This window comes from Panthera pardus, unplaced genomic scaffold, assembly GCF_024362965.1.
Source record: "Panthera pardus isolate Hobbes unplaced genomic scaffold, ASM2436296v1 HiC_scaffold_2, whole genome shotgun sequence".
Classification (NCBI taxonomy): domain Eukaryota; kingdom Metazoa; phylum Chordata; class Mammalia; order Carnivora; family Felidae; genus Panthera; species Panthera pardus.
Genome location: NW_026526765.1, coordinates 116,977,665 through 117,004,260, shown reverse-complemented (window position 1 = coordinate 117,004,260; position 26,596 = coordinate 116,977,665). Strand labels below are relative to the sequence as shown.

The window sequence follows — 26,596 nt, the reverse complement described above, 5'->3', positions numbered from 1 at the left end:
CTCATAACCCTGAGAATCAGGAGTCACAAACTCCCCCTACAGAGCCAGCCAGGTACCCCTTTCAGGGTTAGTCTAATGGAACATAATAACACTTAACTTCCCCTATGCTTTTAAAATTAATTGTAAAGAGAGATCAGAAGTAGAAGCATTTTGTCTTCCCTAGGATCGGTGAGCCTTGCTTTTTTTGTTGGATTCCATGACAAAACATATCTAGTCCATTTCCACAAAAGATTTTGGTTTGGTAGTACATTACACATTTTGTCAGTTTTTTAAAAAAGATTTTAAGTAATCTCTTTACACAACGTGGGGCTCAAACTTAAACCCCAATATCAAAAGTTACATTTCTCATTTTTATGTGTTTTAAGTACAATTGTCGAAGTACAATGAGCTGAAATAGTTCAAGTTCATTCCCACAATCAAAATAAACATTTCTAGTAATCCCGAAAGTTTCCTTGTATCCCTTTGTAGTCCATCCCTCCCTCTAATCCCATCCTTAAGTGTCCCTCTGCTTTCTGTTATTTTAGATTACTTTGTATTTTATAGAATATCGTGTTGAGAATCCTGTAGCATATACTTTTTTTGTCTAGCTATTTCTTAAAAGTATAACTATATTGAGATAAATTACATCCCTCATTTAAAGTGCACAACTCATTGATTTTAAATATATTCACAGAATTGTGCATCCATCACCGTATTCAATTTTAGAACATTTCCATTATTTCCCCCTCTCCCCCCCCGCCAAAAAAAATCCCCATGCTCATTAATAGTCAGCTGGAGATGAAGTCTCTTATTTTTTATTCATCTGGGAATATCTTTTCTTGCCCTTGTTCCCAAAGGATGTTTATGCTGTATAGGGAATTCTGGGTTGGCAGTGTTTTTTCCCTCCACCCCAGCACTTTAAGGATGTTGTTTTACTGTATTCTTGCCTCTAGGATATCTGGTAAGAAATCCATGGTCATTGGACTTGTTCCCCTGTTTGTAGTGTGCCATAGTTTTTCTTAACTACTAGCAACTAGCAAGGATTTTTCTTTATTTTTGATTTTTACCAGGTTGATTATGTTGGTTGTAAGTATGGTTTTCATGAAGTTTATCCTGCTTGGGGTTCGCTGAGCTTCTTTAATATTTGTATCTTTTACCAAATTTGGACTTTTTTTTGGAGGGGGGGGGCATTGTGTCTTCAAAATTTTTTTCTGCCCCAATATCCTTTCCTCCTGGGATCCCAGTGACGTTTACATAAGGCATTTTGACATAGTCACTTTAGTTCCTGAATCTCTGTTGATTCTTTTTACTGCCTTTGTTCTTCTGGTGGGATAATTACTGATCTATCTTCTAGTTCACTAATCATTTCCTCTCATCTCTATGCTAGAGAAATTGAATTTCAATTGTGTATTTTTCTTTTTTTTGTTTTAGTTTTATTTTAATTCCAGTATAGTTAGCCTGCAGTGTTATATTAGTTTCAGGTGTACAAAGTAGTGGCTTCAGCACTCGTATACCACACCAGTGCTCATCACAGGTGCACTCCTTTATCTCTATCTCCTGTTTCACCCTTCTCCCCACTCACCGTGTCCCTGGTAACCAGCAGTTTGTTCTCTGTGGTATAAGACTAAGTTTCTTGGCTTGTCTTTTTCCTTTGCTTCATTTCTGTATTTTCTATCTCTATAATTTTTGGGTTTTTTTTTTTTTTTTTTTTTTTTTTTACAGTTTCTATTTCAGTAATGAGAACCATGTTTTCATTCAGGTTTTTTCTTCATCTCATGAACTCCAGTTATAATTGCTTCTTGAAAGTCTTTGATTATTTCAGCAATAGAGGTTTTGTCTGATAATTTCAACATCTGGATTAACTTGGCTTGGCAGCTGTTGATGAACTTTTAATTATCTGACCATAGAGACCTGGTTTCTACTGGAAGTTTTGCTGTCTTTGCCACTCTGACCATGCTACTGTGTGACTCGGGGCTCTCGGGGCAGAGATTTCAGGGAGGAAAAGTGGGAAATTTACACCCTTGCAGTTGCTGCTGTAAACATTGACTCTCTTCCAAACTTAAATATTTATTTTTTAAAAACTGTACAGAGCCCTTATGTTCTTATTTTTTCTATTTTGTCTGAATTTGTTGTTATAATTAACAGGAACAGTGAACTGTAGTGGGCTATGGTATCATAGTGCAGTCAATACTTTCTTATTTTTTGTATTAGATATAATGAGATATTAAAGATTTCATAGCAGGTTGCATTTGAGTATGTAAAATTCTGATTTGGTAAGAAATATATAGAAGAACTATGTAATAGATACTGTGCTGTGGTCTGTTCTTTAGCTTTAGAACTGCTTGATAGCATTCTTGTTTGTTACCATTGAACTCATCTTTTGTGGTAGGTAAAAATGCAGCACTCTCAGATTGAGTGAGTCAGACCAAGTTACTAATTATATGAATTACTTTGCTTTTCCTGGTTTTATCCACTAATGTGTTGAGCTGCTGTTCTTAACCTTTGCCAGTCAGCTCTCTCCTTTAAAAGTCATGTTTGGCTAACTCCTGCTGTCTGGAGGTGTCCCCACCACCACCACCACCACCTCTCCTTTAGCTGGATGACAGTAAGAGACCTATGTGTCAAATATGTTCCATAACCTGAGAAACTGATATTTGAATCAATTTGTAGGTGTGTTGTTTGGACTGGTGATGAGCGGGTCTTCTTTTATAATCCTACCACCCGTCTCTCTATGTGGGACCGACCTGATGATCTGATTGGAAGGGCGGATGTTGACAAAATTATTCAGGAGCCACCTCATAAAAAAGGAATGGAAGAAGTAAAGAAACTAAGTAAGTTTTCAATTAGGAATTTGTCCTCTAATTTTAACATTCTTTTAATATTTTTATAGAAAATATGAGGCCATTTAGGAAAGCTTGCTGTTTTCAAGGAATATAACAAATTTGAGAAATGGGCTATAGTCCATGAGAAATGGGAAATAGTCCACGATGCTAGTTTGAGTTCAATAACAGAGTTATTAAAAAAAAAAATAGAGAATTTGGACAGTTTTTTTTTGTAAGATATTCATATGTGTGTTTTTTTAATTGCCTCATCAAGATTTTTAGTCCAAGATAATGTTGGCTTTGCTAAGGTTTGCTATTTGCTTATTAATAATACTAAAACATTTCTCAGTGTTCTTTTAGCACCTTTTGTAAATAGTAATATTTTTTGAAATAAAATTGTACAGAGTATTTTTAAAATACTGGTTATTAAACTTTTGTAAAGTACAAAATTTGGTAAACTATGAAAGCTTAGTCTTTTGTTTATTTGTTTACTTATTTGGAGAGAGAGCAAGCGAACAGGGTCAGGGTAGAAGTAGAGGGAGAGAAAATCTTAAGCAGGTCGATGTGGTGCTCCATATTGGCCAAGAGATCAGGACTGAGCTGAGATCAAGAGTCAGACGCTTAACTGACTTAAACCACCCAGGCACCCCAAAGCTTAGTCTTTTAAAGTAATTGAAACTTAGGGAAGGCAAGCCTTATTTCTGACAATATAAAGACAAACCTTTTTAAGAGATTATCTTTTAAGGTACCTCATGTTCAGGCAGCATTTCAATGTATATAATGAATACCAATATTTATACATAATTTTGATTGCATATTTTTTATTGGTAATTTGCCTTCATTTTGATATGATTGTTTTTATAGAGCCCCCCTTCATCAAATGTAGAAGCATAAATGAATCACTAATACTTCCAATGAAATAAATTCTCATCCATGTCATTTATAATAATTGAGAAGTCTTCATGGATTGTGTATATTTGGTGCTACATTTTTTGCTTAGGAGTCACTTTCAAATCAGTGAAACTTTCCCTGTCTGTTGCTAAAGACACTAGGCATTAGTTTTTCCCATGTGTCATGAATAAACATTTCAAAGTGAATTAGAAATTTAATATAAAGGGAAGATTAATATAAGAAGTATAGAATTGTGTTTTGTTTAATGTTTTATAAAGGAGAGAATATTATGGGATGGATATGTTATGGAAACGGTGACTTTTTAAAAGAAAAGATTGTGTAATATGTGCATGTAACTTCATAATAATAACTGATACGTTTTTGCCAGGGCACCCGACCCCGACAATGCTGTCCATCCAAAAATGGCAATTCTCTATGAGTGCAAGTGAGTGAACTATAAATTGTACCTACTTTTTCATACTATTAAAGCAAGTGTTCTGGTAGTGGGTAGCAGAAGGATGAGTACTTAAGTATTTCAATTGTTGCTTGCTTATTTTTATATTCTGACAAGGTTTAATTAAATTTGATCTTACAGTTAAAGAAGAACAGGAATTAATGGAAGAACTTAATGAAGATGAACCTGTTAAAGCCAAAAAACGGAAGTAAGTAATACTTATAGTTTATGTAATTCAGGCAGATTATAGCTATTAATTAAGTCACAGTCAGTTTGTGGATGTGACAACTAATATGTATGTTGTTAGGAGACCGAAGTCATGATTGCTCTCTAAGGCCTGATATTAGAAAGCTTTGCTTTAGAGTGTAGAAATGGTGTCCTTACTGTTGCTAGATTTGCAGAATATTTGGTTATTTAAGTGTATATTATGAAGCCAAGTGACATTTTAGGAATTAGTTGATAAATTATTTTCAGATATTCATTAAGCTGGAATTTTATAAAAAATGAACTTCCTCCTTTAGTGTAGACCCTAACAGACACCATTTCAGAAAGTTCATAGTTATAGATACACAGACTTCCCTCTTTTTTTTATATACTTGTCACCTAGCTCTTCCTTGAGTCTGTGGTTATTAATACCTGGTGTAGAGGGAACGTGTGAGCTTAGAACGAGCTTTGAGAGAAAGAGACTGCCATAAGTGGGAGCATTAGATTGGCCAGTGCTCTGTAGTTGAGTGAAATAGGAATGTTACTAATTAAGGGGGATCATAGGTGGGGGGTAGATGGTATTTGGCTGTGGCGGGAGGAGGGGAGGAATGGGACCATTATTTAGCAGCAAAACGGAAAGTTTGAAGACATTATTAGGAACTGGATGATCCATAGTCCTTATCTGAAAAGGACAGATTGAATGCAGCCAAATTATGGCAAGGAAATCAGTGAGACAAACCCTCGGAAGGGTGGTTCTTTTTAAAAAATCATTAGTGACAATATTAAAGACATTAAGATGTTAAAGAGAGTCACTCATAATCAACCAAAGTAACACAGCTATTTTCATTTTTGCAGTTGACTTTTTAGTTCTTGACCAAATATGTAAATACTTTTATTAGTTGTAATCAACTGACTTTGTGTGCTTTAAAAAAAAAAAATTAGAATAAGACATTTGTTTTCTTAATTATCGTAAATGACTGTATTCATTCTGTTTATGTAACCATAATTTTGGATGTTCCTACAATGTTAAACTTTTAGGTTGTTTTTAATTGTTTGTTCTTATAGACAACTCTGTAAGGTTTTTAACTGCTTTTATCAGGAGAATGTCAAAGAAGTCCTTTATGTGGATTGCCCGAGCTTCTCTATTTAGGTACAAAGTTAAAAGCCTATTTTTCCTGGCTTAGTTTTTCTTTCTTTCTTTTATTGAGATAGATAGTGATAGTTTGTATTGTGACATTTTCATTTAGTATAATTCTGTAAAGGTTATTTGTTTTCATTAGTTATATTTCTTGGATGTCTTTTAATTGTTTATTTAAATAGTTCTTAAATAAATTATTATAAGAGGGTATATTGTTTGGCAAATTACTTTTACCTGTTTGTTTTGTGCATATCTTAGGTCACAGCCTATCTCGCTAAGTTCCTGCAGGTCACGGACTATGTCTTCTATTTCTTTTGATTCATTCCCTAAATTGCTAATTACCTCTCACTTAACCATATTTGCGGGTTAGCCATTTAAATCTCTTGGGCTACCTTCACTTCCCTATATAGCATGCTTTTGAGATTTGTGATGTTTTGTTTTTCCCAATTCCCTTAAGTTTGTGTAGGGAGTATGAACCAATTTCATTTTGATACTTAGCAGATCATATTTAAGGAGGAAGATCTGCTCAGACACACCCAAATATTATTGAATTACTTTCTCTTTTGGATTATTCATATGAATGGGCCTTCTTCATAGTGCAGATGTTTGAGAGGTGACTCAATTTCATGTTTACAATCTCACTTGAGTACCATACAGCAACAGGGTTGTCCTTAGCCCTGAGGTGCATTTTTGGAGGAAAAAGAAGTAGTTTAGTCATTGATGAACAGTTCTAATTCCATCTAACTACTCCTGGGCCTATGTTGCTCTCTGGGACCTGTCCTTCAACTTAAATCTCAACTTACCACCCAGAAAGTGAGTAAAAAAGATGTCAGGTAGGTAAGGTATATATCTCACATAACCACTTGGCCAAGTTTGCAGATATTTGCATTTTACTTTCAAAATAAATATTTGAGATTACTAAGACTTATACCAGTTTTTATTAGATAAAAATATTTTACGGATCTATAATGTAAAACATTCTGGAAAATACTATTTTTCCTATATCATTTCAAGAACTAAAAATTATGTTTTGTGCTGTTTGTTTCTAACACATAGAGTTTTATTGCAATGTTAGTTTTTTTTTGTTTGTTTTTGAAAGTAAGGTAGTTCATTTTGTGTATCAGACAGAGAGACAGCACAATATAGCCATTGTAACATCATTAGAAGCTCATATAACTTTATTATAATGAAAGTTGCCTATCCCTTAGAGTTCATTTGAAACCCTCAATATAATTTTTTTTTGCCAAAAATATGCTGCTCAGTAGTGAGTCTTGAATATTCCATTGATTTAAAGATTTTAGTAAGATTCCTTGTTAATATTTTGTCAGTTGATGCCTTATATTTTATTTTTTATAGGAGAGACGATAATAAAGACATTGATTCAGAGAAAGAAGCTGCCATGGAAGCTGAAATTAAAGCTGCCCGAGAAAGGGCCATTGTCCCTCTGGAGGCCCGAATGAAGCAGTTCAAGGACATGCTGCTAGAGAGAGGGGTCAGAAAACAATCTTTGGGGGAGATATTTCTGTTTTGTATAAGTAATATAAATATGTCTTGCTAAAAGGTCAAATCTAAGGTTAGTGCTCATGTTTGGGGGGGGAGGTAAGGGAAGCCTATCAAATTACTGTACTCTCTCAAGCAGCCTTTTTCTTGGCTCATCGTATCATGTTTGACTAAATGCCTTTTTACTGTCCTTTTAAATACAAATAACATTTAATGTTATTTGTTGGGTCAAATGTTGATCCAACATTTGTTGGGTCATTAAATTTTGGTGAGTAATATAAGATGAGTATTAACAGAGTATTAACATTACAGAGTGGCGGATGACATGGGATAGGTAAGGTATATGTAATTTTTCTTTTAATACTTTCAGAATGGCTTTTGGTTAAAGGAGAACTGGTACTTTATGATATTATTAATAGAGCTTAATTGAGAGGGGTTTTGACGTTTTGGTTATGTTCACAGATTCATTTGAATAAGTTTAACTGTTCAGTTTAAAATTGCAACATTGTTCACAAGATTGGAGCAAGCATGGGAAATCAAAATGCAAATCTTCAAGGCTTTTTCTGATGTACTGATTTTTAAAATGTCACACAGTAGTGGTTATTTTAATGAGTAATTAGGTGTGTGTTATTTGTATATAATACAGAAATGTTCAGAGCCAATTAGTGTGGAAATTTGCTGTTGCTAGCCTCCCACTGCTTGTCATTTATTAGTGATGGAAACTTCAGTATGGTTTTTATTATGCCTCCTTTTTAAGCAGATGTCCTGTAGATTTCAAGGAAAATTATATGACCTTTATGTTTTTAGAGCCAACTTAATTATGAGGCAATACATTTTTATTTTAAAGGTGTCTGCTTTTTCAACGTGGGAGAAGGAGTTGCACAAGATAGTTTTTGATCCTCGGTACTTACTTCTCAATCCTAAAGAGAGAAAACAGGTAAAAGGAAAATAACATTATTTAAAAAATGTATATCCCTTAACAGCATAATTTAAAAACGTAAGGAATAAAATGCCATCCTTTCCCCCCCCACACACACAGTACTCAAAACGCATAGTCTCATATCTTAGAACACATTTACCCTCTCTGTGGGCATTTCTGCCTCAGAAATACTTGCATATTTTTGCCTTTATTATGGACGTGGGTATTGCTTCATGAGTATCCTGTCCTTGTGCCTCATAATATGCTGATGTTGTATCAGGGAGTTTTCAAAATTCATTTTAAATGCGTTTATTAATTTACTTTTTACTGGGCAAATGTTGCAGATTTATAGTAGAAAAATAGCAATATACAGACGAGTAGAAAGGCAGAAGAAACACCTACAATCCTACCCGACTGATTGGACCATGACTGGACCCTGGTCTTGTAGCCTTCCTCTGTGTGCCAGTATATATGCATGAGTGTGTGTGGTAGGTAGACAACACTCAGAGACCCGTTTACGTTTTAAGCACACAAGTCTACATCTAAGCACCATCTGTTAGAATGTCTCTTCATCATAAGCTTAAAGAATTGATGGACACTTCAGGGTCTCTGCTCATTTAGTGTCAACATGAATTAGACTTGCCATGTTATTGAGTGCCATTATTCCTGTGATGATTCAGCAATACGTATCCTCTCACAGTGATCACTTCGTCCTCTAAATCCTTGCATATTTCCAACTTAACATAGTTTCTGAGTTACCTGGACCACCCTGACACTGAGCTCTGTAGAATGGTGAGTATATTGAACTACTTGCTAGAGGGCTATTGAGCTACGACAAGATTTCATTTGGTAGTCTATTCTTGATTTGTAATTTAATAGTTGGCGTAATTCTCTGCACTGTTTGTGCCATTATGCATGTAGGTCTCATCACAAACTTTTTATAAAGAGAGGAAATTTACATTGTGCCAGACATGTATTTTAGTCTGTGTAATAGAAAAGCATGATTTTCCAAAGGTACTTGCATCTGCATTTCAAACACAGTAGGGGTGTGTGTGTGTGTGTTTTAAACTGTGTGTAATGGTCTCTATCAAAAAGTATAAATCATCCTTGATTCCTTACTTCTCCCCTCTGTGCATTTCAAGTCTGTTAGCAAAATCTACCTCCAAAAGCTTGTAAATACAACTTACTCACCATTTACCCCACTAACACTGTAGTTCAGGGCACTGTTACCATTTCTCAGCATCTGTGTAGCCCCTGACTGACCTCTTTGCTTCCTTCTGTTCTTGCTTTTTGGAGTCAAGTTCTTTTTCCACATAGCAGCCAGACTAATTTTACATTTAAGAGGCAAATTAAGGCACTGTTACTGTTCCCTTGCTCAAAAAATGTACATTGCTTACCATTTCATTTAGGATAAAACTGGAATTCTTTATCATGGCTTGTAGGATTATACTTACACTCTTATCTTCATAGTTCTTGAAGGTCTTGTCTTAGATTCATTCATTCTGGCCACAGTTCCTTTGTTGTGCTTTGAACAAGCTGGGTACATTCTGATACTTGGCTCTTCCTCTGTCTGGAGTGTTCTTCCCCTAGGTGTTTGCATATGCCCCATGATTTTATTCAGGTGCTTGTCCAAGTGCCTTCTGAGCCATGTGTCTCTTTGCTTTCTTTCCTTTATAGCACTCACAGCTCTAATTATCTAAAATTATCTACTGTCTTCTCCGGCTGCAGAATATAAATTCTGAGGGCTGGAACTTTGTTCATTGCTATATGTGTAACGCCTGCAGCAGCGCTTAACCTAAATATCCCTGAAGGATTACTTTAAAACCTTAGTGATGTGACTCTTCATGCTGCTGAGTGTTATAGTTTCCGAGTTAAATTACAAGTGCGTATTGAGAGCTAAAATTCTTTCCCAATTTTACAGGCATTTTGTAAGCTGATGGTGTTACCTCTTATTAAGAGTAATACTTAAAAAGACAAAAAATATCAAGCATTTTTCCATTTAAATAAAGACTACTTAAAGGTTCTCATCCTTTTTGAGTAAAATTCTTAAAACTGGAGTGTAAGAAATGAAAGGAGAAGCAAACATTTGGAATTAATATGTGTACTTTTTTAGTAGTTAGTTTTATTTGCATGAGAGTGTAAAAGCAGGGAGAAACCAGTTAAGTTACATATTTAAGTTAAATTTAAGTTTAAGTTACATATTAAGTATCTAGGTCGTGTATTTGCACTTTGTAACTCCATTTCTGAAATTTGTATTTTGATTTAAAACAACTAACAATTTTATTGAAAATGTCTGTGTGCAAGTGCATCTCTTTTACTTTTCTAGCTATCTGTAGATTTACGTATATCTGTATATTTATGTATATTTTACATCATTCTAGAAGTATTTTATATAATTGTAACCATAAGTTTTAACTTAAGATTTTCTTCATTTAATCTTGTTTTTGATAAAAGATCACTTGAGGAGTCAGAAATAGTTTTGTTTTTTGTTTTCACAGTTTTTTTTTAATGTTTATTTTTGAGAGAGATAGAGTGGGGTGGGGCAGAGAGAGAGGGAGACAGAGAATCTGAAGTGGGCTCTATGCTGACAGCAGGGAGTCCACTTCGGGGCTTGAATTCACGAACTGTGAGATCATAACCTGAGTTGAAGTTGGATGCCTAACCAACGAAGCTGCTGAGGTGCCCCTGTTTTGACAAAGTTTTAAACTGAATAACATTTTTAAACAGAAGCAGACCATTTCCATGCAGGATATTAGACTCTGAGGTAGAGACTAGTTATGCTAACACTTAAAATTGGGGGCACCTGGGTGGCTCCATCGGTTAAACATCCGACTTTTGATGTCAGGGTTGTAAGTTCAATCCCTGTGTTGGGCTCAGTGGTGGGCATGAAGCCTCCTTAAAAAAAAAAAAAAAAAAAAAAAAAAAAAAAAAAAAGGTAGCTTATTTCAAAAATAAGCATTTTAATGTAGTATGTGTTATTGAGAGCTTTTTAAGGTTGATGTATTACAAATAGTAATACGTTACCAATATAGTTACTCATTGTCAACTGGCCATCTTGGCCACTCTTTACTGGATCAGTATCAAAGTATAAATTGAATTAAATTGAAATGAGAATGAAATGAAATAATAGAGGTGTCTTGAAAAACTCTGTTCCTCTATACATTGAATACTTGGACGTCAAATGTGTAGGTATTTTTCTATATCAGTCAGTTCTCTGATACCAGCTGGTGTCCTACCATTAAATTGAATTCTGACACTACACGGAATTAGAATCATATCCCATAGATTAAAGGCTTAGACCCACGAGACCTTCCCTCTCTTCAAATGCTTATCACAAGTAGTACCTTCTACACACTTCAGTTTAGCTACAACTCAGGGATTCCCCTGTTCCCCTCCTCAGCTTTAATAATTTGCTATAATGGCTCACAGAACTCTGGGAAGCACTTATGTTTATTGGTTTATAATATAATAAAGGATATGATAAGGGGTACAGTTGAACGGCAGATGATGAGACACGTGGGATGAGGTCTGGAAGTGTCCTGAGTCCCTGAACTTCTGTCCCTGTGAAGTTGGAGTGTGCCATTCTCCTGGTACATGGATATGTTCACCAAGCTCGCAGTTCTCTGAATGCTTTTGGCTATGATTTTTATGGGGACAGCTTACATAGGCATGGTTGATTAAATCATTTACCATTGGTGATTGGACTCAGTCACCAGCCATTGAAAGTTCCAGTGTTCTAATCACATGGTTGATTCCACTGGCAGCTATCTGCCATCCTGTGGTTATCTAGAGAGACTTTCCAGAAATCACCTCCTGACACTAACTTTGATGTAGTTGAAAGGGGCTTGGTATGAATAACATAAACTTGCTCTTTTCTCCTTTATCTAATTCAGCGACAGGACAAAAGCCAGGTACAACAGTAGAGGCTCCTGTCTCTCCTATCACTTAGGAAATTAAAAGGGTTTTAGGAGCTCTTGCCAGGAGCCAGGACAGAGACCATATATGTATATATATATATATATATATATTTTTTTTTCTTCTTCTTCTTTTCTTTTTAATTTAAATTCCACTTCACATATATTGTAATATTAGTTCCAGGTATACCTGGTGCTCATCACAAGTGCACTCCTTAATCCCTGTCACCTATTTAATCCACCTCCCCACCCACCTACCCTCTGGTAGCCATCCATTTGTTCTTTGTACTTAAGAGTCTGTTTCTTGGTTTGCTTCTCTCTTTTCCCTTTGCCATTGTGTTTTCCCTTTGCCATTTGTTGTGTTTCTTAAATTCCACACATGAGTGAAATCATACGATATTTGTCTTTTTCTGATTTATTTTGCTTAGCATAACACTCTAGCTCCATCCATGTTGGAAATGGCAAATATATATATTTTCTTAAAACACAGTATCACACCCATACTTTTCACAAACTTCTATGTTGAAGAAAAATATACATACATTAAAATCTAAACGTCATAAATTTCACAAAGTGAGCATACTGTGTAATTATGTAGATTAAGAAATGGAAATGGTTATGCAGGATGGCTAAGTCCTGAAGGTCTGTACAGCATAGTGCCTATAACAAGCAGTACTGTATCGTATACTGAAATTTTTGCTAGGATGATAGATCTTATGTTAAGGGTTTTTAATATCACTTAAAAATAAGAATAAATCAAAAGGGCTGGAGGAACCTTTTGGAGGTGGATATGTTTACGTCATAGACTGTGGTGGTTTCCTAGATGTATATTTATCTCCAAACTCACAAGTTGTATACATTAAATATGAACAACTTTTTGTATATCAATTATACCTCAGTAAAGTTGTTTAAAACCGAAAAGAAGGGGCTCCTGGGTGGCTCAGTTGGTTGAGCATCCGACTTTGGCTCAGGTCATGATCTCGCAGTACATGGTTTCAAGCCCTGCATCAGGCTCTGTGCTGACAGCTCAGAGCCTGGAGCCTGCTTTGGATTCTGTGTCTCCTTCTCTCTCTGCCCCTCTCCTGCTCGCCCTCTGTCCCCCTCTGTCTCTGTCAAACATACATAAACATCAAAACAATTTGTTTGAAAAAATAATAAAAACGAAAAGAAATGGAATATAGCACCCTAGAAGCTACATTGGCTTAGACAATGTAGCTCTTTAATGTGGATGTTTTGATTACATCTATAGAAGTCTACTAGAAATTTTTTATAAAAACTTAACAACTTTGGTTGTGTTTATTGTAACATTCACAAGTTGATGTTTTAAGAAAATAACCGCTTAAAATAGGGGACCTAAAAAGCTCAAGTGTATTTGGAAGCATGACACAAATAATTAGGAGAAGCTTGGAAGCATACCAGAACTCCTAATTTTCTTTGAGAAGGTGATCTCAGCTAGCGATTCCTAACCTTGGTGTGGGATATCCCAGAGGAAGGGTTGTGAAGTTTTCTCCAGCCTCTGAAAAGAAAGTTAATATAAATTCATTGGGCTTATTTGTAGTTCACTACTTTTACAAATAAGAAAGTATATACCAAAAAGGGAGAGAGGGCTTGAGAAGAACCCTCTTTTCCACATGGGTCAGCCTGCACATGCTTTCAGGATTTATTGCAGTGCTGTATTGGGATGGTGCTGAAAATGGCCAATGTGCCTGACGGGAGATGGTGAGATAGTTGTAGGTATCTCTATACAGCTATTAAAGATTGGTAGACAGACATGGCCTGACCTGGAATAAAGTTTTCAGTTTTGTAAAGAACATTTTTTGTTTGACTTTTTCTAAAGATGTACATGCACACCTTTAAAGAGACAAATATTTCTGTAAAATATGCTAGGAAAAGTAATAGAGTGCTGCCCAGTTTTATCTTTCTAAAGACATTTCTTCCAGAGCGTGTGACTTGCTTCATTTCGGACTGGTTACCCTCTACACCTGACATACAGCTGTTATTTTTGAGGGTGACCAGTCTTTACCATCATCCTGAGATTTCCCTCATCTCGTTTTTGGGGGTAGAGACTTCACCTGTTTCCTTCATCATAAGTCTTTTTCTTTCTTGGTTTACTCCCTTTTGACCCATTCCATCCCTGTAATAGCATCTTGAGAGAACATGCATGGGAGATAAACTTTGGAGCCTTGCGTGTTTGCAAACATTCATTGTACCCTTAATTTGAAATTGGTTGTTTAAGATATTTGAAATTGGAAATCTTTCTCTTTCAGGATTTTGAAGACGTAGCTCTTTTTCTAGTTTTCAGTGTTGTGTTTGAAGCCATCAGTTTATGGGCCTTTGTTTATGGGCCTGTTTATTTTTCCTTTGTGGATGTGTAGGATCTCCTCTTAGTGTATAGCGTTCTGAAATCTCACTGTGATTGTATGTACCTTGGTGGAAGGGGCCCATTATGCTGGGTGCTTGGTGGTCCTTTTAGTATGTAAACTCCTGTCTTTCAGTTCTGGGAGATTTTCTTACATTGTTTTTTTTGCATTTGTTTCCAACCTGTTTATTTTTTCATTCTGGGACAGAGAATTTGCCCTTTTGGTCTCGTCCTTAAATTTTCTTTTCACCTGTTTTTTTAATTTTTCTTTTTTTAATGTTTATTTTTGAGAGAGAGAGAGAGACAGCATAGCATGCGAGAGGGGAAGGGCCAGAGAGAGAGGGAGACATAGAATCTGAAGCTGGCTCCAGGCTCTGAGCTATCAGCCCAGATCCTGATGCGGGGCTCAAACTCATGGATTGCAAGATCATGACCTGAGCTGAAGTCAGACACTTAACCTACTGAGCCACCCCGGCGCCCTCTTTTCACCTATTTTCTACCTCTGCCCCTTTCTTTTGGATGACTTGCTCAACTTTATTGTGAAATCCTTTAATTTGAGTTTTCATTTTTTCTGTCCTTTAATTTTTAGGATTTCTTTTTGTTCTTTAAGTTTTTCTTGTTTTATGATTACAGTATATTTTGTTAGTTTTATTAGAAAATAAAACTTAACTTTAGTATGTTAAATTAGGTATGCCCCCCCCCCCCCCCCTTTACCTTGAGAGATACTGCTTTACCTTTTAGAGCAAGAATTAGCAAGATTTTAAAATAAAGTGTCAGACAGTAAACATTTTAGCTTTGGGGGTCATTTGGTCTCTGTCCTAGTAGTGTAGTTCTGCTACTGTAACGAAGGAGCACCCACAGGTAGATAGATGTGAAGGAATGAGCCTGACTATTCCAATAAAGTTTTACTTGTGGACACTAAAATTTGGATTTCATTTAATTGTCACATGTCATGAAATGTTACAAAATTCTCTATTCCCTAACTATTTAAAAAATGTTAAAACTCTTTCTGGGCTGTACAAAAATAGGCGGCAGGCCAAGTTTGGCCAGCAGATTGTGAATTGCCCACCCTGGTTCTAGAGAATAATCACTTGCCTTTTACTGAGGCTCAGGAGTGGCAGAGCCCCCAGATACATGCTGTTGGCAAGGGAGATTTTCTGATGGACTCCTTCTTAAACAGCCTTATTGTAGCTGTACTCTGCCCTCACTTCCATGGATATCTGGTGCTGTCACTTCTGGAAGTGTTTGAGGATTCTCTAATAAAAAAAGAATTGGTTTCTTTCTTTTCTTGACCACTGAATTTGGGTCAGCTCTCTCATTTTTGCCAGTCCTTTACTGCTTATCCTTGTGCTTTTCATCTTCAAGACTTGCTCTTTCTTTTTCCCATTTGCCTGGTCTTGTTGGTTTGTGACTTAAAAAGGGAAATCCTCTCGTCATTGTATTGGCATTGGAAGAAAGGAAATAGATGTGCATGTTCAGTTTATTATCTTGTCTGTACATGATTAGGTGGGGGAAAATATGGGATAGATGTAAAGCATTACATTTTGGTAGAGATAATTATGTCTTAAAAAGAAGCACAGAAATAAATGTAAACTATCTGTTCCATACTCTTAACGTTTTTTTTCTAGAAGAGATTTGGAAGGATTGTAATTTATATATTTTATATCCCCTGAAATTTTTTTAATATGCGTGTATTCAGTTTGTAATCAGGGACAATGAAAATTAAAGGGGCTTTTAACTTTGTTCTGGAAGTCTCAGCAGAGGGCTTGTGTGCTTCTGTAACACTGTCAACTGAAGTTTTAAAGTGAGACTTGCTACAGATAATCTGCATACAATTGAGATATCTAATTCATTTTTTTTTTTTTCTATTATAGTTTGGACAAAGACATTGACTCAGTATTTTCTTACAGATTCCATAGTTTGGTAATTAAATTATTCCTATGGAAGACTAACTTGCCCAATTGGTTTATTTTTGTGATAGGTATTTGATCAATATGTAAAGACGAGGGCAGAGGAAGAACGCAGGGAAAAGAAAAACAAAATAATGCAAGCCAAGGAAGATTTCAAAAAAATGATGGAAGAAGCAAAATTTAATCCAAGGTATATGGTTCATTACTGTAACATTTCAAAATATGTATGTGCTTTCTTCTAAGATCAGCTAAGAGAATATGTATCTTTTGGATAATTGGACATGAAAAGTTTATTTCATTATTGGTTATGCATTTCTAATCTTTATTCTTAATATATTTCCTTTAGAGGAACCTCTTGTGCTCTGTGAGAGGCAGTGTCTAGATATGTTTTTGTCTGATATTTTCAGTTGATTGTTAATGCCTATTGAGTATGTGTAATGGGGTGAAGAAGAGGAGACATTTAAAACTTAGGTGACTAGCATCATAAAAACAATAATATTTAGCATCATTTAGCGGATATCTTACGTGCACTTAAAAAGTTGTATGTACAAACTTATACATACATACATACATGCACTTGAAGCACATATATGTATACACACGTTATCTCATTATCTCACTCAGTCTTCTAAAACAGCCAGTATAGATTTATATGCTTGTCTCATACCTTACCCAAGTGAATGTAGGATTTCAACTGGATTCCAGTGTTAATACAGAATAGTCTAGGCAAGAGAAAATTACTTTTTATTTATGGTTTAGTTTTGGCAATAGTGTTTGTTACTTGGTTGCTGTGAATACCTCATAACGTGGATAATTTTTAAAACTGTAGGGTAGAATTATGGAGTGTCTTGTTTAAATGGCACTTTTTATAAAAGTTCATCTTGTTGAAACGGTTACTTTTGTCATTGCAAGTAGAGGAGAGAATGTTGTTTGAGAAAGTATATTTAATATTATAATTTTATATTTGAAACATGAAGAGAAACTTAGGGCATTAATACACATCTCAGATAATAAAGTTAATAGAGTATTTGGAGCTCTGAAGAACGTAACATTTGTCAGGGGAGAGTAGAGTTTCAGACTCTCCGAGGGGTCTTGGCCCTTTCTTTTTGGTTAATCAAAACATTGAGTTCATGGGTCAGTACTTGTGATTCAGTTATAAAAGACATTTGGGGAGGCAGTTGAGATTTGAGCATGGATGGATTGGTATTACATGGTATTAGAGAATTCACAATTTTCTTGGGTACGGTGGTTATAGAGGAAAAAGGATTTGCTCTGAGGAGATGCATGCTAAAATAGTTACAGATGAAGTCTCATGATGTCTGCAGCTTATTTTCAAATGATTCAGCAAAATACACTTATTTATTAAAACCCTTATGGATCTGACAATAACTGAGACTCTGAAGAGATTTCCATTTTGTGGATTTGACAAATTAAGTTACTGCTCTATCCCAGTACCCAGGCGGGCGCTCTTTTGGGGCTGACAGAATTGGTGGAGCAAGCTGTACCTTGCAGGTTACTTCAGAAAATAAAGCCATGAGACACATAACTAGAAGTCTTAGCACTTGGGACATTGTGCTGTATTGCTATATTGATGCATTTAACGTGACCCTAGAGATTAGGACCAAATTTAGTAAGTAGCAGAAAATGAGGAGGAAAAACTTAAAATTGAGAAAATATGTCTGCTAACTTAAATTCTCTTTGAAATGGGAAGAGACTATATATTATAACTAGATTTTGTAGATAAAAAACATTGGAGTTTATTCTGAAGGAAAAAATGACTGGGGAGAATTTAGTGCCTATTTCTATGTCTTTTTTCTTTTTGGATTGAAAGAAATTTCAAGGCATATCTCCTTGGGTCAGTTCCTGGTCACTTCCCAGTCTCCTACCACTATTATCCACCCTCACCTCTCCCTGAGAGAAAAGGGTGACTGTCTGTTTACCAAGCAGCACTTTCTGGAGTTGAGAGATGAGTCCTGTAAAAATCTCTATCACCATCTAATGCTAAAATTTCATTTTAGTCTTTTCTAGTGAAAAATAATTATTTTACCTATTTTATTACAAATGATATAAATATGTGTAAAATGATTCTCACTTTTAGAAATTGATTTTATATTTTATTTGTAGTTTTTTAATGTTTTTATTAAAGAAATTATTTTTTAGTGTTTATTTTTGAGAGAGAGAGACAGTGCGAGCAGGGAGGGGCAGAAAGAGAGGGAGACACAGAATCCAAAGCAGGCTGTAGTCTCTGAGCTGTCAGCACAGAGCCGACGTGGGGCTCCAACCCACAAACCGTGAGATCACAACCTGAGCCGAAGCCAAGATGCTTAAGTGACTGAGCCACCCAGGCACCCCTTTAATGTATATTTTTGAGAGAAAGAGATTGAGAATGAACACAAGCAGGCCAGGGGCAGAGAGAGAGGAGACACAGAATCCGAAGCAGGCTCCAGGCTCTGAGCTGTCAGTGCAGATCCCAACATGGGGCTCCAACCCATGAACTGTGAGATCATGACCTGAGCCGAAGTTGGATGCTTAACTGACTGAGACACCCAGGTGCCCCGATTTTACATTTAAAAACAGGTTTATTCTTTAATCATAGTAGTAATTCTCTCTTAAAATTAAAATGCAAGGTGCTTAGTTTATCGTGAAAACAAAACAGATTTAGTGGACTTACGTGTATGTCATCCTGTTCCTGGGATACACGTTTTTATTTTATTTAAACTTTTATTAAGTTTACCTATCCATTATTCAAACCAGGTTTGCAATGTATCCTGTTGTTAAAAAGTGTTGAATTAATGAAATTAGGTATTGTGAGTAACGATAGTTATATGTAAAAGATTATTAGAATCCTGGTTTGGTTAGCAAAGCTTCAAAATAGCAAATGTTAGCTATGAATGGTACTCGTAATCTTCAGTTGATGTTTTAAATACTAAATTCTGAAGTTAACCAGTTTATTTACAATTAAAGTTGTAATATAATCTTTGCTTTAACACCTAAGAAGATGTGTTCTGTATTTGTATTGAAATAAACAGTTTTTAAAGGGAGAGAGTAAGATTTAGCTTTGCCTTCTAAAAAAACTTGCTAAATATGGGAGTATTTATTATAAGACAAATTATTACGTAAGGTGAAAGCTTCAAATATTGAAATATATCCAAATGTATGAATTATAAGTGCCTTTTATTTGTGGAGAAAGTTTTTTATACTGAGCCTCATTATCCCTCGTAGGCCTCATTTTTTTATGTAGCCTTCTTGGCAGCTTGCTTTGCTTTTTGGATCTATGCATTGATGTTTTCATCAAATTTGGAAAATTTTTGATCAGCATTTTTTCTGTTCTGATTGATTCTTTTCTCTTTTAGAATTCTAATTATCTGACAAATCCCTGAGACTATTCCCCTCCTACCCCAATTTTTTTTTGTGTGTATTCTTTTGATGAGATAACTGTTACTGATGTAATTTGGAGTCAGTAGCTCTTTATTCTAGGTCTACTCTTTTGTTAAGCCCACCCAATGAATTTTTCCTTTCAGTTAGTTTTAGGTTCTTTTTTCCTATTTTCTGTGTCTTTGCTAAAACTCCCTTTTATTCATTCATTAAGGCCATGTTTTTAGTTCTTTGAATCTATTTTTCTTAAATTCTTTCAATATACTTACAATATTTTTAAAGGATTTGTCTCTTCCAGAACAGCGTCTGAGCATTTTCAGTTCAGTTTCTGTGGATTGAAAAATTTTTTTGATTTGGGTTATACATTCTTTGTATGTTTAGTGTTGTCTGATTGAATATTGAAAATAGTGGATTATAGACACTCTGAAAGTCTATTCCCTTACTCTGAAGAGTGGATTTTTGTTTTCGCAGGCAGTTTAGTTACAGGCTGATCACCTGAATATAGCTTTGATTTAAGGCTTTGTTAGTGTGGGTCTCAGAAGTTGGAAGTTTCTCAACAGTCCAGCTTTGTCTCCATTGTGCAGCTTTTGTGGACTTTAGTGTCCTAATGCTGTTCTTTTTCTGCACTACTCAGTTTCTAACATTTGTTTTTTGCTCTTAACCAGGTAGCACTTTGGCAGGGGATGCGGTTTTTCCCTGCTATTGTACCCTTCAGCCTTGGCCATCTATTCATGGGGAATCACCTTGTGGTATATTTACTGGGTACTATCTTTCTAGAGCTTCTTCCCTTGCCATTTTAACACCCAGACTCTGATCTTTACTACTTGTAGCTATTGGGACTGCTGTACTCTGCTTGGACTGTAGCTCTCTGTACCTTGGGAAATTGTCCTGCGGCATAGGGCAGTGGGCCTTTCCTCAGTCTTACTACTACCCTACCTATTATGCACTGTTTTGGAATCATTTGCCTCATACATTTGTCTTCTTTCACAGTTGTTTCTGGAAGGAGATCTAATTCGGTAGTTAACTCCACCATGGCTAGAAGCAAGACTCAGCCTCTTCTTAGTGTGGAAATAGATGAGCTCTTAAGTCTCTTGAATCACATACATTTTTTGTTCTCTGATGTGTTATCCCCCAGTGTCATGCTTGACAGCGTACAAATCACCAACCACATTTTCACCCTTTAGCCCTCTTGTACTCCTTTCTGTAGCTCATTGTTTACTCTTTAGGCAAATGTTGGGACTCAGTGAGTCTTTGGCACATATTCTGGCTGGAAAAATGGTATCTTCTTCTATACCTTTCTATAAGCATAAATAGTTCTACCAAAGTTAGCACACTTGCCATTTTGTTACAGAGCTACTTTTAGTGAATTTGCAGCCAAGCATGCTAAAGATTCAAGATTCAAAGCAATTGAAAAGATGAAAGATCGAGAAGCCTTGTTTAATGAATTTGTGGCAGCTGCAAGGAAGAAAGAGAAAGAAGATTCGAAGACCAGAGGTGAGAAGGTAAGATGAGGTGATTGACAGGAGCGTGAATGGGAAGAGACTAAGCTGGGGCCATGTTTCTGATCTCATTCATGGGCACAGATCACAGGACCCCCAGACTGGTTAGCTTTGTTAAGTTCACTTTTACAGTTGTTTACGTGTGTGTATTCAGTCACTTTACTTCCATAATGCTTATTTTAATAAGTTTACTAAAGTACATAGATTTGCTTTAAATTTTATTAATACTGAGTTTGCCCAGTACACCCGGAACTGACTGTTAGATCTTTCTACTCACTGGTGCCTGCTAAAATTCAAGATTCCTAATAAGCGGTAACCTTTAAATTTTAAAAAGCTTTTTTATCTTTTTTGCCTTCTAACAGCATTTTAGTGACTTTCTAATCTTTTAGTAAACATATCTTACATATAAATTATTGCTTATCAGAAATAAAGGTCAGCTATGAAAGATTAATGAATTCCAAATGTCACTTGGTAGTGGTGTCAGGAGCAGAGAGGAGCCCACCACTGGGGAGGCAGGCGGGTGGAGACCGCACCGGAGGTGCGCGGGCCATCAGAACACGCAGCCGCTCTCCTTAGTCCCCCTGTGTGCTTTGTGGATGGAGATGAAGAACCTCTGAAGCCTAATCATTTTTGACATTTAAAATGGGCTCTCAATCCAGAAAGTTAAAACATCACAAATTCTATTAAGGAATGTCATGAGGGAAGTAATACCATTCTTAATGGGCTCAAGCCTCCTGCACTGTGAATAGCAACAGTATTGGGTGAAATAACTTTTGTCAGAAATACCTGAAATTTCCTGATTATCTGGTTTCTTGGGCTTCAGTGGAGATTCTTCCAGAATTATTATTTCACCATTAACTTTTTTTTTTCTGCAAATGATTATGCTTCTTAGGAAATGTGCAGAATTGAGTTCTGTGTAAACATTGTGTATGCTGAATTAGAATCATGTTAATGTATTGTTTGCTACTTTTGACTTTTGGTAATACCTTATTTGATTAAAGAATACCAAGTAAAATAAATAGTTGATACTGTGTGATTGCTTTTATACAAATTGAATGTTTTTCTCTTTGCATTTATAACCAATGTTCTTTTTCTAAACACTCTTTTTGTAACTATTTTGTGTATTCTGTTTTATAACAAGTGGATAGACTTTACAGTTTTGTGCTGTGCGGCCTGTCAATCAGTTCAGTCTGACAGCTGTCAATCACTGATACGCAAAGTATAATGGGATTCCCTAGTGAGGACAGAATTGGTATCTCTGTGTGGTGACTTTAGCCTCCCGCAGTTCTGGTACTTTACATTTTTTTAGTCTTTTTTCCTTATGAAGTGATGAGAGTTGTGCCCAAAATGTGTTAAAGTAAATTAAATAGATATTGCATCTAAATAAACCTACTATATTCAGCTTTACTTTCTTTCGATTGTAAAATAATTCTCTTAAGTTATAGGTTTGGCTTTGTACCTTTACTAAATTTTTAAAAAAGAGGCAGGAAATAAGTGAAACTTTCTCAGCCAATTTAAAGAATGCAAAATTATTTACTAACTAGGCCCTGGGAACAAATCTTTAAGAGTTTAAATACAGTGTATTTTATATTCACGGTCTGAGAAGTAGCTGGTTAATTAAGTTTTATTAGTTTCTTCATGACTTTTAATGATTATTCCTATGAAGTATATTGTCTATACTGTTTTTTTTTAAACCCCATTTTAGCTGTATGTAATTGAATAGTAAGATTAGTGCTTGTAGCATGGTGCTAGTTTATTGGAGTTTGCTTTCTTTATTCTTATGATTCTCTAATTGTTGTTTGTAGTATTGAGGTAATGCAGTTAACAGCCAGATAATAAAAGTTTTTTGCTAAGTCAAAAACCTGTAAAGGACACTGACTTTTGGTGAAGTAGCCCCCACCTTTGGTAGACATTTTCAAGCTAAAGAGAAAAATCATTTGCAGGTAGCTTTCACTGGTAATTTTCCATTTTATAAAAAATGCCCCTAAAATTCTGCTTACTTTTGCTAGACTGTTTTGTCTGCCAAAGTAGCTACCTTCAAGGTTTTTTAAATTTTATTATACTGTATAACCCATTTTTATAAAACTGTGGTTCAAATAAGATACCTTTTGGAACAACACATTTGAAGTTGCACGCAATAGAGTTAATCCTCTCATGAAGTGCATTTTTCTCTCTTTCCTCACTTAAATTTTCTTCTGAACAAGTTAAGTATTTTACAGTACATTAGGCTTAGGAGACTGTTTTCCCCTGTTAAAGTGAACAGCCTAGATGGTAAGGTACTTTGATTTGGGGAGAGAAGAAAATTGGGAATGTGGAGTCTTGGATTGCTGCTAATGGGTAACTTAAATTTTTTGACATTTATGCAGTTGTTGATAGTTCTCATACAAATGGCAGCTTTGGTAAGCCATGTATAGCCTGTAATGGTAATATCCACAGTGAGAGGAAGTTAAAATTTAATTTTATTTAAAATTCACTGTTTATACATCACACATTTTTAAAACTGTAAGATAGTCATTTTTAGGCTTTGTGTCTAATATTTGAAAATTGTCTTAAGTCAGTAGAAATTGACTTGGAAATTGGCTTGGAAAGATTCCTGTTTAAAATAGCTTGCATGTTTTATTTAACATAAATTTTGTAAATTTTGCTTTCTAGTTTTCACAGGCATCTAGGAATTTGGTGTTCATCATGTCAGATACAAAGTAGACAAGATGAACAGAAAAATTGTTACATCACTATATCAAGTAGTTGCTTTTTCATTGTGTGAAAATACTGGATTTATGAGTATTTCTTATTACTACAAAGTCAAGAGCCAAGTTCAGTAGTAAAAGAAATCCACAGCTGATTAGCTCTTGGTTTTTAAAAAATTCTCTAATAGGAAAGAAACTCTTTTCTTATAATCTTACTAGTGTTTTCCAGAAATGACATTATCCTCTCTTAATTCTCTGTTAGGGGAGATGAGAGTTTGGAATAGGCAGAAAGAATGTGATTCCATTTCTAATTTCTGATTCCTTTGGTCACGTGGGAAGCCAGCATGTTTAATTCCTACAGGGAAGAGAGGTTCTTGACATGGTCTGACTTCTCTATTGAATTGACTGCCTGCCTCTGGTGTCTCCCCTCATAGGCGTACAAGATAACTTGAATGATACTGAATTTTAAAACAGGTCCTCAAAGTTATGTAAAAATAAACGCTTTCTTTATTTCTTTATCCCCTATTTAAAAAAATAAGAATTACAGTTTGGGAGAAGGATTCTAAGTATTGTACATGTTGCTACCAAAGGATTAATATCTTTTAATAACCTTGGTGTAATTTTACTGAGTTGGTACTTGATTGGCTCAGAATGTTAATTTATTAACAGTTTTGAGTTATAAAGGTATACATGTTTAATGCTAAAAAATACCAAAAATCTGAATATAGTTTTTAAAGTAATGATTAATTATGATCATAGAAATCCTATAATTTATATATAAGGGTACAGGCATTGATTTTTTTTTAATTAAAATACAAAAATTTACCCTGCTTTTTACTTGTTTTTAGACATTTGGCAGTACCGTTCCAAGTTTCTAATGAATGAGACTTGTTATTTGTGCTTATCTATTTCTAAATTCCCCTATTGTAACAAACAAAAATTATATTCATCTACTTTTTAAAATAAGTCATTATTATTAACTTGATGTTAAAATGTAGTTTACTGTCAGTTCATAAACCTGATTGTTATCTAAAAATAAATATAAATTCTTATTTCTTATAAAAACGTGGCATTGCTGAAATGAAAAAGTTAACAACCTAAAAAAATTTTTTTTCTGTATTTGAATAATTTGACTGGAGAAAATGATTTATCTTGAGTTTGGTAGATTTTAAATGAGAGTTTATGTCTGTTGATTTTTATATTTATCATGAAAGAGCAATTCTGATACTCTTTTTGACTAAAATTTATTCCACTATAAATAAATGAATTTAAAAAGTTATTATTCTCATCTTTAAGGTAAGTGAACAATTTTTTCTGGTTGTAAACATTTGCATATGAGGAATTTCTCATGGTGGATTCCCCCCACCCCCCATTCCCTGATAATGTTTTGAAATACAGATTAAATCGGATTTCTTTGAACTGTTATCTAATCATCACTTGGACAGTCAGTCCCGATGGAGCAAAGTAAAAGACAAAGTAGAAAGTGATCCACGTTACAAGGCAGTGGATAGTTCTTCAATGAGAGAAGACCTTTTCAAACAGTACATTGAAAAAATAGCCAAGGTAACTATTGTGTTTATTTATACTATAAATATGGAATAAGAAAATTCTTAATTGCATCATAAAGGTATTAGCTGCTGTTTGGGATTTGGAATTTTTCCTGTCAGTATAATTAATATAAGGATCTCTAGCACATGTAGTTGATTTGGAAACGAGGTACAGTGTTAATGTATATTCTTGGTAAAACCCAGGTTTGAAATTCTGTATTTGGCAAGCCACTTACTCTGGGAACATATCTTAATAATGTAATTTTACTTTATAGAATTTGGACTCAGAAAAAGAAAAGGAGCTTGAAAGGCAAGCCCGCATTGAGGCAAGCCTTCGAGAACGAGAAAGAGAGGTTCAAAAGGCACGTTCAGAACAAACAAAAGAAATAGATCGAGAGAGAGAGCAACACAAACGAGAAGAAGCTATCCAGAATTTCAAGGCTCTTTTATCTGACATGGTATATATTCCTCTCACTCCCCTCTCCTCCCCCCCCCCCCCCCCACCCCCAGCCCTGTCCCTTAAGTACTGGATATTAGAGATCTATTAGGTTGTCTTGTTAGTGCAAATTTTAATATTCTTTAAATGGAATCTGAGAGATCTAATTTGGTAAGTTGTTTCATAAAGTGTTTTAAAATAGTATTAGCACCCACTAGAATAAGAAAACCATTGTTATTTAACATTTTCAGAAGTTTCTTTGTACATATAAAAATGTATAATCTTTTAGTCTCAAAGGTAACTTTTTATTCTTGATTGAAGTCATCTTAAATTATTACACACTTACATGCCATAATAATAAACAAAATGTGCTGAATAGAATTAAACCTTTTGCTTGGTGATTTAGGGTCACCACTGTGGTGATGAATGATTGTACATGTAAATGGTATGAGGTCTAGACTGGAGGTGTACTGACCCCAGGAGATAGATACTCTGGAATTTTCTTGCCAGCGCTTCTGCACATCACCCAGGGTTGCTGAGGTGTGTAGGGTTTTGTCTGTATAGCCAGTGCACCGAGGCCACTCTGCTGTGGCCATGGTCCACATGTTTTGTCCCCTCTCTGTGTCACCATCTCTCCTACTATTTCTTTTCTCTCTTTCATAAGGACTCTTGTTGTTACTACTACTACTGTCAGTTCTTTGGATTTCTTCCCTTGCTTCTACTGGTATGTTTTGAGTTTCCTCTTTCTGTTCTCTGGCTAGTTACAGTCATTCACTGATTTCTTTCCCTGCGTTTACTTTTCCCCACATTCATTCTCTTTATCGCAGTCACAGAAATCATCCTAAAAACCAAATCTGATTTTGTCACCCTCCCTGTTGCTTTCACAGAGAGAAGCTTCTCTACTCTTAGTGGTTGCAAACATCTAAAATTCAGTTGTCTTAGCATAATATATGACTTCATTC

The 26,596-nt window shown here is 35.3% G+C and overlaps 1 protein-coding gene across 9 annotated transcripts in view; it reads left to right on the top strand.

Annotated features, from left to right (window-relative positions):
- TCERG1 (transcription elongation regulator 1) overlaps window positions 1-26,596 on the top strand; it is a 60,546-nt gene that overhangs the window by 28,254 nt on the left and 5,696 nt on the right. For 5 of the 9 annotated variants that reach the window (XR_002071297.2, XM_053907369.1, XM_019414205.2 and 2 more), the window contains 10 exons: window positions 2,650-2,810; window positions 4,081-4,137; window positions 4,288-4,354; window positions 5,450-5,500; window positions 6,845-6,980; window positions 7,836-7,925; window positions 16,162-16,280; window positions 20,817-20,967; window positions 25,050-25,214; window positions 25,474-25,656. Coding sequence is in view for 8 of the 9 variants with exons in the window: in XM_053907369.1 (XP_053763344.1) it covers window positions 2,650-2,810; window positions 4,081-4,137; window positions 4,288-4,354; window positions 5,450-5,500; window positions 6,845-6,980; window positions 7,836-7,925; window positions 16,162-16,280; window positions 20,817-20,967; window positions 25,050-25,214; window positions 25,474-25,656 (1,180 nt within the window). In the remaining variant the exon portion in view is untranslated. The remainder of the gene's footprint in view (window positions 1-2,649; window positions 2,811-4,080; window positions 4,138-4,287; window positions 4,355-5,449; window positions 5,501-6,844; window positions 6,981-7,835; window positions 7,926-16,161; window positions 16,281-20,816; window positions 20,968-25,049; window positions 25,215-25,473; window positions 25,657-26,596) is intronic. The other 4 variants (XM_053907370.1, XM_053907368.1, XM_019414206.2 and 1 more) reach the window with 1 other exon arrangement.